Raw genomic sequence first — 12,694 nt, 5'->3', positions numbered from 1 at the left:
CTCGACAGCCTGGTGGTAACCTTAAATGTCAACATGTGTGCCGCCTTTGTTTTTCCACCGTCATCCCCTCTTTACATTTCTTTGCCGTATCATTCTATCCTAATCCCGCATGTTGATTCGGTTAAATGTATGTGTATAGTATATGACCCGCAGTTTGACTGGCGGCCCCATATTAAAAGCATATTGCTTAAAAGTGAGCGTGCCCTTGGCCGGTTGGTTAGGATCAGCAACAAAAAATTGGTATGTGTCGTGGCACTTGGCTCTTTCTTTTTAAGGCCTATGTGCGGCCAATACTTGAATTCGGCTCGGTTCTCCTTTCTGGGTGCCCAAAGTACAAGCTTGAACCACTGTTTGTTATGGAACGCCGCGCTCTGCGCCTTTGCTTAGGTCTGCCTAAATCAGTGGTGAATGCTGTGCTGCACTTGGAGGCGCGGATACCTGATCTTAACTCGAGGTTTCAGCTTCTTACTGTGCGGACGTTTGTAAGGTGTTTGGAGCGTGTTCCTGGATTGGCTAACCCCATTTTCACAACGAACCCACCTCTATTTGTACTTCTTGGCCTAGGTACAAGCTTCCTCAGGTTTTGTTCACTAATTCCTTGCTGTCAAAAATTTCCGTATCAATAAATTCGGTAGTACCAGTTATCCCCCGCCGCACTGACCCTGTGACCTCCTTTGATAACACCCTCCCAGGGAATGCGATAGATCTGCCTCCCAGTGTATTAAAAAGGCTTATTGAGGAGTATCTGGATAATTTTCCTAACCATATTGCCGTTTTTACAGACGCCTCCCAGCAAAATGAAAAGGCAGCCCTTGGCATTTACTCAATGGCTCTTGATTGGAGCTATTCATTTTGGGCCTCTGACTATACCCCTATTTTTGTCGCCGAGTTTCTGGCCATTGAGCGGGCCTTAATCAGGATTCCGTGCATTAGCTCTCAGGTTATTATACTTTCAGACAGCCTTTCCGTCTTGACAGCACTCGAAAAATCGAGGGATACCCCTATGAGCCGTTGCCTTCGATTTTTTCTTCCACCACATATTACAGAAGTTCATTTTCACTGGCTCCCTGGGTACTGTGGCAGTGTTTCTAATGAGAGGACTGATTTTTTAGCTAAGTCCGGCCTTGGCGGACCTATTGTCCCACTCGTATCCAATACTGTTTTCTTGACGGCAGCACGCTTCCAACGGTTCCAGCGCCTCCACTACTTGAGCCATGAGCCTCTCCTTGCTGTAGCGGATTTTCAACACCTGGCATTTCCTTGGAGTATGCGGATGTGCAGTTCGAGGAAATGTGAGGTGTCCATGCCCCTCTTGCGTTGCAGAATACCGCGACTAAAACTCTATGTCGATCAGGGTTATCGCTGGCCAACCTTTGTGAGTCTTGTGGCGAAATGGAGTCAATAGATCACTTTTTCCTCTTTTGCCGGCGGCTCGCTTCTCTCCGTAGAACATACTTGGAGGTCCTCCTCGCTCGACGGGGGCTCCCTCTATCTATTCCGATCCTACTCCTTTGGGGCAAGCGCCAAGGGATATGCCTTGAAACCTGTGTGCGATTTTATTCACAGGTATATAATTGCATCAGGTCGATTCTCATGCTAAAATGTGAATTTACGGCTTTTTCATTTCCTTTTTTCCACCTTTTTCTCCAAATTTGCGTCTTCTTCACAAAATTATCCAATTACTCACTTATTAATCATGTGTGCGTTGCGTCTTCTTCACAAAATTATCCAATTACTCACGTATTAATCATGTGTGCGTTTGTATCGACAATGTACCCTGGCCAATCCCCCATCGTGGCTATGTGCCATTCATCCAGAGGCCATCACCATCATCATCATCATCACCTTGCCAGCCCCTGCGGATGAGGCGCTGCGAGAGCTTGTGCGGAGCATTCTCCGCGAAGAATTCCCACCGGACGCGCCTCGACCGCACTATGGTGAAAGACCGCAGACCGCAGAACATAGCGAAGTACATGGCCACTCACGTGCTGCCCCCGACCTCGCAGCAGCGCCAATCGCGATCGCCGTCCCCGAGGCGCTTTGCTTCGCCCAGTCGGCCCTCATCCTCTGGTCAGTTCAGAGGCACGTCCTCTCACCGGGAAAACTGAAGACGGCGTCCTCCGGGGGCAGGGCAGCCGCAACTGCACAGAGTGAACAGCCTGCTCCCGACGATTTGACGTGACGGCCCGAGCGGCGACTACACGATCCAAGGACCTCACCGACGTACTGCGAACGATTAGTTTCAGTTGAAATTTTAGTAACCACTGACGGTTGTGAAGTGACCGCACTTGTCGATACCGGCGCTGATTTTTCCAGCTCGCCACTACTCTTCGTAAAGTTCTGATGCCTTGGTGTGCGCCCGTGATCCGCACCGCCAGTGGCCATGTAGTGACGCCGATCGGCGTCTGCACCTGCCGCATCCAGATCTGCGGTCTTACTTTCACTGGCTCCTTTGCCGTACTACGTGACTGTTCAAAAGATCTAATTCTGGGCATGGATTTCCTTCAAAAGTATGGTTCGGTCATCGACCTTCGGGAGCTCATGGTATCTTTTTCCGCTGAGCGAGGGTTCAGTCTTATCCATCCATCCATTCCATCCATCCGTATCTGGTTACACAGGTCGTCGCTCAGCTGGACGTTGAGGAGTTGTTGATTACACAACAGTGTGCCCCAGGCGTCTGCGAGGGCTGTCACAGCCAGCACCGCAGGTGTCGGCTCCGCACCACCAGGAAGTAGAGCTCAGGACAGGGCGGCGGCTCCTTTGTTGAAAGTTCTTTTCCTGTATTCCAACCTGTAATTGTATCACGCTTGTGGGCTCGCGGCAGGTAGCCACGAGTACCGCGGTACCTTCACCAAATGTTACAGAGAGGCCTCTACAAAGACCCGTGCAGCGCTGAGAGGAACTCATCTGCCTGAGGCTTGATGGGTACTGATGTATACCCACTCTCACCATCGTCTTCTTCAAGAGCACTAAGAGACATTTCATTGTCGGCTGGTAGAATATACATTAAGCAGGATGGCGTAAAGGTAGAGCATCCGCCTCGCGTACAAGAGGAACGGGGCTCTAATCCCAGTGGTGCGCAATTCTACGCCGGGTTTGAAAAAAAAAACTCCGCGTGTCGATGGAATTGCATAATTAGACCTGGGGAGGGGCCTGATTGCGGTTGCCAGAACCGACAACGCACACCCTCACTAGAACAGGATTCGGTCACCATGATGTAGTAATTGGCCACAACCTTCTATGAACAAACCAGTTAGCCCTCGGTCCTCTGTCCCCAACGGCGGCGGATGAAATCACCAAGGAGACGGTAAGACCGTGACGCAGCGGACAGTGCTAAGAATCTCTGGCTTCCGTCAGGCCGCCATTGAAATCTCCACCTGGCAACATTTTAAGCTGGAACCTTATCCAGTGAGGCTAGCCTAGCAGAGCTGTTCGAGGAACTAACGGGGATTAAATGGGCTTAGAAAAGTTTGGAGGAGAGACGAAGCGTATGGAGTCATAAAGGGAGGCACATGGTGTGCTATCGCTGATTAGCGGATAGACGAGAACTAAGTGTGGGATTCCTTATCAATCAGAATTTAGCTGGCAACGTAGAAGAGCTCTATAGCGTTAACGAGTTAACGAGAGGGTGGCAGCTATCGCAATTAAGCTGAGTAAGAGGCACAAGCTGAAGATAGTGCAGGCCAATGCGCCTATATCCAGCCAAAATGAGCAGATATTTGAGAGCTTCTACGAAGACGTGGAATCGGCAGTTAAATAAGCAAAATCACAGTAGACTGTACTGATGGGCGTCTTCAATGCGATGGTGGCCAGAAAGCAGGCTGATGACTAGGCGGTCTTAGGAATAGCAGAGGAGAGTTATTAGTGGAGTTCGCAGATTGAAATAATTTACCGATCATGAATACCTTCTGCCGCAAACGAGAGAACAGGAAGGGGACCAGGGAAAGCCCCAATGGTGTGACTGAAAATGAAATAGTGTTCACACTATGCGCTCACCCTGGCATCGTGCAGGATGTGAACGTCCTCGGAAAGTTGCGGTGTAGCGACCACAGAATGTTAAAGTCTCCAACTCACTTAGACTTGAAGAGGGAACGGAACAAGCTAGTGAAGAGGAAGTCTATCAAGGAGTTAGCGGCAAGAGGGAAAATAGAGGAATTCCGGATATCGCTGGGAAAGACGCATTCGGCTTTAACTGAGGAAAACGATCCTAATGTTCATACAATATACGGTACTCTGGCAGCCATCATTACGGAGTGCGGAGTAGAAGTAGGCGGTCGGACGGTTCGACAGGATACCGGAAAGCTATCTCAGGAGACGAAAGATCTGATTAAGAAACGCCAACGCATGAGGGTGTCTAACCCAACAGACATGGTAGAACTAGCAGAGCTATAGAAGTAATTAAATAGGCGCAAGGGGAAGCCGACATAAGGAAATTCAATATGAGGAGAATCGAGCATGCTCTAAAAAACGGATGTAGCCTTAAAGCAGTGAAGAGGAAACTAGGCATAGATAAAAACTAGATGCATGGGCTAAGAGACAGGGAGGGCAATGTGATTAGCAATATGGATAAGATAGTTAAAGTATCCGAAGAGTTCAACAGAAATCTATACTCTTGCTATGATGATCAGAGCGCTAATGAAAGAGAGTAGTGCACAGCAATGCGTCATCCCGCGAGTAACGAAAGAGGAAGTAAAGAAAGCCTCAGACACAGTGCGAAGGGGAAATGCAGCTGGTGAGGATCAGGTAACAGCAGATCTGTTAAAGGATGGACTGGAGATTGTGCTACAAAAACTAGCCACCCTGTATACGCAATACCTAATGACCTCGACTGTACCAGAAGCTTAGCAGAACGCTAACATTATCTTAATTCATAAGAAAGGAGACGCCAAGCACTTGAAAAAATGATCAGGCAGGCTTTCGTAAAGTATATTCCACAAGAGAACATATTCACACTATCAGTCAGGTGATATATAATTTCGCACAATATAAACAACCCCTTATACCGCCTTCATTCGACGTCATTCGAGAAAGCATTCCACTCAGTGGAAACCTCAGCAGTCACACAGGCATTGTGTAATCACGGTTTAGAAGAACCTTATGTCAAAATACTGGGAGGTATATACAGCAACCGCACAGCTACCATAGTCCTCCATAAAGTCAGCAATAAAATTCCAATAAGGAAGGGCGTCAGGCAGGGAAACACGAGCTCGCCAATGATATCCACCGCCTGTTTACAGAAGGTAATCCAAGGCCAGAATTGGGAACAGTTTGGGAATAAGAGTTAATGACGAATACCTAAATAATCTTCCAGTCGCTGATGCGATTGCTTTACTCAGTCACTCAGAAGGTGAACTGCAAATCATGATCAACGAGTTAGACAGGCAGAGCAGAACGCTGGGTCTAAAAATTAGCATGCAGAAAACCCAAGTAATGTTCAACAGTCTAGCAAACGAACAGTAGTTCACAAAAGGCAGCGAGGGATTGGAAGTGGTAGAGCGTTTAGGGCAGGTAGTGGCAGTTTATCCGGATCATGAGAGGAAAATAATTAGAAGGATAAGAATGGGGTGGAACGCATATGGCAGGTTCTCTCAGATCATGAATGGCAGTTTACCAATATCTCTCAATAAAAAAGTGTACAACAGCAGTATCTTACCAGAACTCACCTACGCGGCAGAAACGTAAAGGCTAATTAAAAGGGTTCAGCTTAAGTTAAGGACAACGCAACGATCTATGTACAGAAAAATGATAGGTTTTACGCTAAGAGTCCGGATGCGGAAAAAATGGGTGAGGGAACAAACACAGGTGCCGACGAACTGTGCGTGGAATGCGATGGGGATTCACACATCGGAGAACCTGTCGAGGAGATGGGGCGCTCGGCGAGTGGTACCTCATCCGGCATTCGCGCGAGAGTACTCAGGAGTGTGCGAGCAAGGCTGAGCTGGAGCCACTGTCGGATGGGTGCTTTCGGCTGTATTGGCTTCCGTCGCCCCACTGTGTGGCGGATTGCTGGGAGCGGGGTGGTGGAGTGGAGCGCTGCAAAAGCGGAAAAATGCTTCTTGCAGTCCTTCGAACAGGTGGTCGTCCGGTGGCGGAAGGTCAAGCTTGTCAAAGATCTTGGCGGGGAACTTCCACTTGTCGAGGAGGAACTATCAAATCTGGGACCACACGCAGTTGACGTATAGCTGGGCCTTCACTTGCGCGAACCAAGCAATGGGGCCACAGTTGGAAGGCCACAGCTGTACTCGGGACGGGTTCTGCGGCGGGATCGGGCACCACTAATCTTGCGGTAGGTCCACTGAGAGGCAGGAACTCGAAGGTGCAGCTTCGGTGCTCCGGCTGTGAGCGCGTTCGGGCTGTCCTAGGTCACCATAATGTGGAGGTCGCCCAGGAAGGCGACCACGGCCACATTTACTGAGGGCTGCCCAAGAGGAGACAGCAGCACAGCGGCGGCGGCAGCGTCCGGCCCGGGCCAAGGTCCCGAGCGCTCTCCTCCGCTCGCGCTACAGGTTGTTCCTCCTCTTCGCGCGTACCGCTACGGCCGTTACGAGGTGGCGCTACAAGGAAATCGTAACAGTGGGCGCAGAAAGTTAGGCGTGCGGACTAGATTAAGAAGCTTGCGGGCATATGGTGGGTGCAGCTGGAAAAAGACAGGGTTAATTAGAGATATTAGAGAGTCGTTTAACGTATAGTGGGCGTAGTCAGGCTGATGATGATGATGCGAATATACATAGTGCACTGAAGTGTCGCACCCGCTCCATGCTTCAGTAGATCTGTACGCGCGGGCCCAGGGACGCACTTGCATGGCGAGCGGGCGTACGCATGAGACACAGTCACATTCATTCGTGCGGGCGTAAAAAATGCTCGTGCGCACACACACACACACATACATACACACACACACACACACACACACATGGGCTCCTCGCGCTGCGCACACACATGTTCTTACACTCTGCGCGCGTGTGGTGTCCTGTCACGAAAACAAAATCACACGCGTGCGCCACACAAGAGCTTCTGTGGGGGCGCCCAGCTGTATCGTGGCTTTTGAGCTCCGAAAATGGTGGTGATATTGATGTCCTCTGGCTTATTTGGCACATACACACGCCGTGGGATTGGAGAGGGTGCACTGCGGATACAAACGCACTCACTGACAAGGAGTGAATTATTTAGATTATTTTGTGTCTAACTATATTTTGTATAAAAACTGAAAAAGAACGAAAAAAGCAGTGAATTCTCATTCTAGCAGAGAAATCTACCTGATATAATTATATAGTCTTGAATATAATCGCACACTGCTTTAAGGACATACTTATTGACTCTTGCATTGAAGGAGAGGAGAATGGGAATTGATAGAGGAAGCCCTAGTCGAGTGAGGGGCATCCAAGTAAATTCCATGGAGAGATGGAAACCGCCGCCATGAGAGAAAAAAGTTATCTATGGACGCTCCGAAATTTCCTTTGGGCACTTGGGCACCTGTAATAGCTGCAGCGGTCAAGTCCATAACTGATAGTTGGTTGAAGTTTATTTACTTTCCTGAAAAAAAAAGGTGGCTAGGGCACAAAGATGTGCGAGTAGCAGCTTGACGAGGCCCCAGTTCCAAAAGTTGGCAGTCGTCTGGTTCTTGTCTAGGATTTCGATGCGGCCATTTTAATTCGTGTTTATATTTACAAATTGGAACGTTGAAATCTTCCAGGCGCGGGCATCTAAAGTTTTGCCTATCAACTTCGAAGAGCCTACCAGCTTAGATCACTCTTTGGTGAAAGGCTAACAAGAAACTTAAGGCCATCAAAACGAGCGGCCAACTGAAATGAACCAACGCACTGTTAACATTCGCAGATGAGCTACAAGATCGACCGCGTCCAGCTAACGTTCCTGCAGATGCTCAGCTCAGGAGCCGCCCAGAACATCACCTACCACTGCCGCAACTCAGTGGCCTTCTGGGACGCAGCCAAGCGGTCGTACCGGCGCGCCCTACGACTCATGGCTCACAACGACCTGGAGCTGCGCGCACCAGAGCAGCAGGGAGACACCAACCCGGCGTTCACTTTCACAGCCATCTTCGACGGCTGCAAGGTGGGCCTCATTGCTGCACCCTCTGCTCCATTCAGTGCGACATCTTTTATGCTCCCTTCTTTTCCTAATGGAAGCATTAAAACACTAGTACTGCCACTGCAGCTCACAGCCGTTCATGTGAAAGGCGATGAAAACACACGAATGGAAACGTGGTCGTTGCATTTCCTATTTCCGAGAAAGGAATTGTGAACTCCAGAGAACTTAGCGGGCAGGAGGCGAATGCGTGGAGATCGTGGAGCTCGGCTTAATATAGAGTCAACCATAGCAGGAAATGAAAGCCTAAAACGGCAGAGTTGCTTCGTGTATGCGTCAGCTTTCCTTGCTACTCAAAAGCATTGTTCGCCATCTCTTCGCTCCGTAGGAAGAAACAAAGCTGAGAATATTTCTGCTGGAACAAAGTTTTTCTAATGAGCTTACTGAAGGCCGAACTTCGAAAACCTCATCTGGCAGATTGGAGCTAGAGGGGGTTTGCTATAACATGTCGCTCTATTAAGGCTTTAAAATTGGGGCCAACGGACTGGATTTCAAGAGAGGGCAAGCGCAGCAAAAAATGAAAGAAAGTCAGGTGAGCCGATGTGGTTAAAACGCTTGTGGGGGTAGGGTGGCTGTAACTCGCACAGGAGGCAGTTAATTGAAGAGATGTGAGAGAATGGTTTGGTTTATGAGGGTTTAACGTCCCAAAGCGACTCAGGCTATGAGGGACGCCGTAGTGAAGGACTCCGGAAATTTCGACCCCCTGGGGTTCTTAAACGTGCACTGACATCGCGCAGTACACGGGCCTCTAGAATTTCGCCTCCAACGAAATTCGACCGCCGCAGCCGGGATCGAACCCGCGTCTTTCGGACCAGCAGCCGAGCGCCATAACCACTCAGCCACCGCGGCGGCCGATGTGAGAGAATAACTTTCCCTGCAGTGCGCCTAGTCACGCTGATGATGATGACTCTTATAACCAGTAATTCGACTCCATATTTCTTAAGTAGCGTTGACGACATCGAACACCGCTTATTCTTCGGATTTCAAGCATGTATCGTGTAAAGATCGCAGGTGCAAACAAAAAAAAAGAGCTGCTTCTTGTTTTTCATCAGCCTGACTAAGGAGTTTGTTATAGGTCGAACAAAGACGTGTAGTTATTCCATCCGCCAGGGGGACCCAAGCCACTTGGCCGCCGACGCTGATAACTCCCACCACTAGGGAGACGGGGTTCGAAGTAATGAGGGGACTGTAGAGCAGCATGTCAGAAGACGAAGTGCGCAGCATTAGCATATAGAGCGATGCGTTTGTGATTGTAGGGTTAAGAGCAGTATCGTTACAGGACTAGTTGCGCTGTAGTGTTCAAGTATACTTCAGCTCTACGCCCTGCAGGCCGTGTACTTGCGCTGCGGTAAAAAATACGGAGAGGGGGAAGCGTTAGTAGAAACCTGCTGCATGGTTACTGGCGCGAAAAATACAAGTGACAGCCAAAAATTAATGATTGATTCGCGAATGCAAAGTCAGATTAAGAGCATTAGCTAATTGTCGTCAGTATGCTTTCGATAAAATTGGGCTACCAAAGTGTGCATCACGAAACGAGGATTCGTTTAGTACCACCCGTATCCCTCTGCGATCACTGGTTCGTCTGCCACGGCCCTCCGAAGGTCGCCCTTATTATGGCTTCGAGGACGAAAGGTCGTCGGTGCGAATCCCTCACGCACTCCAGGCTTTAACACAATTAACTACTTTGCCTAATGCTGTCGATTCGTTTGCAACCAATACGAACCATCTGGGCCGAAATGCTGGGCCATAATTTTGTAACCAATGGCGACCCTCGGTGGCACCTGTCTCGACACCGGCTCAGATGGTAGTTATATAGCGGAACACTAGCGGTTCGCATTTTGCTGACCTGAGTTTCCATGCCGCCATCTCGAAATCTTTGACGGACAAGAAACGTTCGAATGTGAGAAGTAAGAGCTGACAGTCTTTAAAAGAGCTGACGGGACAATGAAGTTAATTTCTCGAGAAAGGGAAACGACACAAAGGCAAGAAACGTGCGGTTCTTTTCGTTTCTGTTATTCTGGTGCCAGTAACGCACCCTTTACGAAGCCCAGCTTTCGTCCTTAGCTGTCTTCAGTTGTGGCGGTGCTGTTAGAAGGTCTTGTGTAAGTGCGCCTCGCCCGCCAATAACGGGCAATGGCCGAGGAATCAAGAGATCCAATCTGTGCTTTCGGTTGTCCTGCGCAGGCCCGTTCGGAACAGTGGAGCAACAGCCTTCTCCAGTACAAGTCCGACAAGCCACAGCGGCTCCCTATCGCGGACGTGGCACCGAGGGACATCGGCTTCAAGAACCAGGAGTTCGGCCTGGAAATAGGGCCAGCCTGTTTCTACTAGGTGCAAAAAGAATTTCGCCATGCAGCCGCCGCAGACGCACGGAGGACTGCATGCTTTTCGATGACGCTGAGAGCGGCAAGAACAGTGTGTGTGTCTGCACTTAGGCACACCTGCTGGCATTCGCCGCTGTCAAGAGCGCTGTGTAGAATTTTTTATTTTTCACCAAAGACCAAATAAATTCGCCACACATTTCACTCACGACAGCACCGTGTGTTCACGCATGTGCAAACCCGCACCGCACTGCGCGAATGCAATAAGTGCGGCGAGTTTTCCTGCTTGCATATTTAGCATGTGGACAATGTTTCTTTAATGTGCAATGCGAATGGAAGTAAACCGATGGTCCGATAATGGATTCCAAGACAAGGCAAGAGTGTGTGGCATATAATCGGGTGGGCCGTCGAGATTATGAAAGCATAAATTTGGGCTAGCTGATTCATATGCACAGTGATATGCATGTCTGCGCTTGCCCTCGTTTTCGCACGCCAACTTCTTCAGTATAGAGATTAGGAAACTGGTGGGGACAGGGCCAATTGGAGGTTGCTGGGCGAAGGCAATGGATGGAGCTTTAACACAGCTCTGATTGATAGGACGAAGCTTAGAGGCTGCTGCAGAGAATGCGTCCTTGATCCGTTCTTCCCACTTAGTCACGCCATTAATACAAACAGTCGCATGCACAGACATTCGTGCATGCCACACTTGAATTGCAAGTTCTTTCTGAGCGCCGCCCGGGCGTAGCGCCAAAAAAGCGTAGGCCGGAGCACGAACAGCATCCCTGCAAGACTTTCGCGCTGCTGTAGCGCCACTATGGAGAGACCGAACACCAGCCGGCTGGCTGTTCTCCGCACATCGCTGGCTCTGTGCAAATGCCCAGGCAGTGCGGACGCCCTGAGATGTATAGACTTGTTTTGGTTCGGAAGAAAACTGCAGATTTATGCAGTAGAGTCTGTCAGCCTCCAGAAACCTGATCCGTTTCAACCAGAAAACCGAAACAGCGCGTATAAACAGGGAAACAAATAATGCACACACATGAAAAGACGAGCGCTTAAAACCAAGGATCAAGAACCGAATAAAAAGCTTGACCATAGACCAGCGGAATGACAATGAATAGAGCGCCAAAAATAAATGAAGTAGGCAGAGCTTGCGCTTACTGACGACATATCAAGGCAGCCACAACCTGTGGAAACGCTCAGGTCGATTACACCAAAAATGAAAGCAAAGGAAATATATGTGCTCCAGAAACATTTCGTACTTCAGAGCGGACAAAAGAAATAGCTGTGCTTTAACTACCGCTGATCCTGGTTAGAAAGCGAAATATGTGCTGTATCAGGCAAGTAGACGTGGCTTGGCGTCTGTAACGTTGAGTGCGCTTGTTGAGGCAGCACACCCTCACTGCCACCCTGGCAGGTGGCAGTTAAATTAATGGTTGATCACGAGAGGTTGGTCACCCAATAAACACTGCGGCCTATTGCTGCAGTGCCGCGTGTCTGCCACAAATTTGTCAGCCCATATGCTGGCAGCCCACATCTGTCCCACACTACCGCCACGTATACCTCAAATCGCGATAGAGATGTCCACAGATCCATGGAGCCAGTTATGCGCCCTTACGTTTCTCAAAATCACCGGATTCTAGAAAGTTCTCAACGCCAACACCAGTGACACATGAGCGCTGAGCCCTTGCGCGTCGCAATTCCGTATGGCAGATGCAACAGCAGCTGGAGTGGCGGCAATGACGGAGGCTGCGAGCACCGGAGAGAATTCAGAATTTATCGCTACAACCGCGTAATAATTAAGACACGTCGCTCGACTCATGCGTACCCAACCCCTCAATAACCCCGCCAGATTACTGGGACCGCTGGTCACGAGGGACTAGAGAAGAAATGAAAGGAAGCATGCTTTAGCTCTATCAGCAACCAACCGAGCGGGGCCATGCGGCTCATTCAAATTCCTCCCTATTCCCTCCACGTACAACGCACACTTAGAGTTCCAGCATCTCCAGCGGCAAAAATACCCTTTCGTCACACAAAATTAGACACCCAGGACGCTATCTCCAACTGTGAGATCCGAACGAACACTTTCCTTAATCTCCTCAAACATCACCTAATGCACCAAACACTATACCCTGACGCATGCCCATGGTGACAGGCCCGCTCCACTCTTCGACATTTCTTGGGGATGCGGGGCGAAACCGAGCCACTTACAGACGCCCTACACGCCATTTGAGCAGTGGGAGGCGGTGCTGACCACCAATCGTATCGAG

At 49.6% G+C, this 12,694-nt stretch overlaps 1 protein-coding gene across 1 annotated transcript in view; it reads left to right on the top strand.

Moving 5' to 3' along the window:
- The window catches only part of LOC144094168 (uncharacterized), a 459,487-nt gene extending 448,856 nt beyond the window's left edge, over positions 1 to 10,631 (top strand). Inside the window, exons 43-44 of the mRNA XM_077628085.1 lie at positions 7,837 to 8,073; positions 10,291 to 10,631. Coding sequence (XP_077484211.1) covers positions 7,837 to 8,073; positions 10,291 to 10,437 — 384 coding nt within the window. The 3' untranslated portion in view covers positions 10,438 to 10,631. The remainder of the gene's footprint in view (positions 1 to 7,836; positions 8,074 to 10,290) is intronic.
- Positions 10,632 to 12,694: the final 2,063 nt, after the last annotated feature.

Source organism: Amblyomma americanum, chromosome 6, assembly GCF_052857255.1.
Source record: "Amblyomma americanum isolate KBUSLIRL-KWMA chromosome 6, ASM5285725v1, whole genome shotgun sequence".
Lineage (NCBI taxonomy): Eukaryota > Metazoa > Arthropoda > Arachnida > Ixodida > Ixodidae > Amblyomma > Amblyomma americanum.
This window is presented reverse-complemented; position numbering and strand designations above follow the sequence as displayed.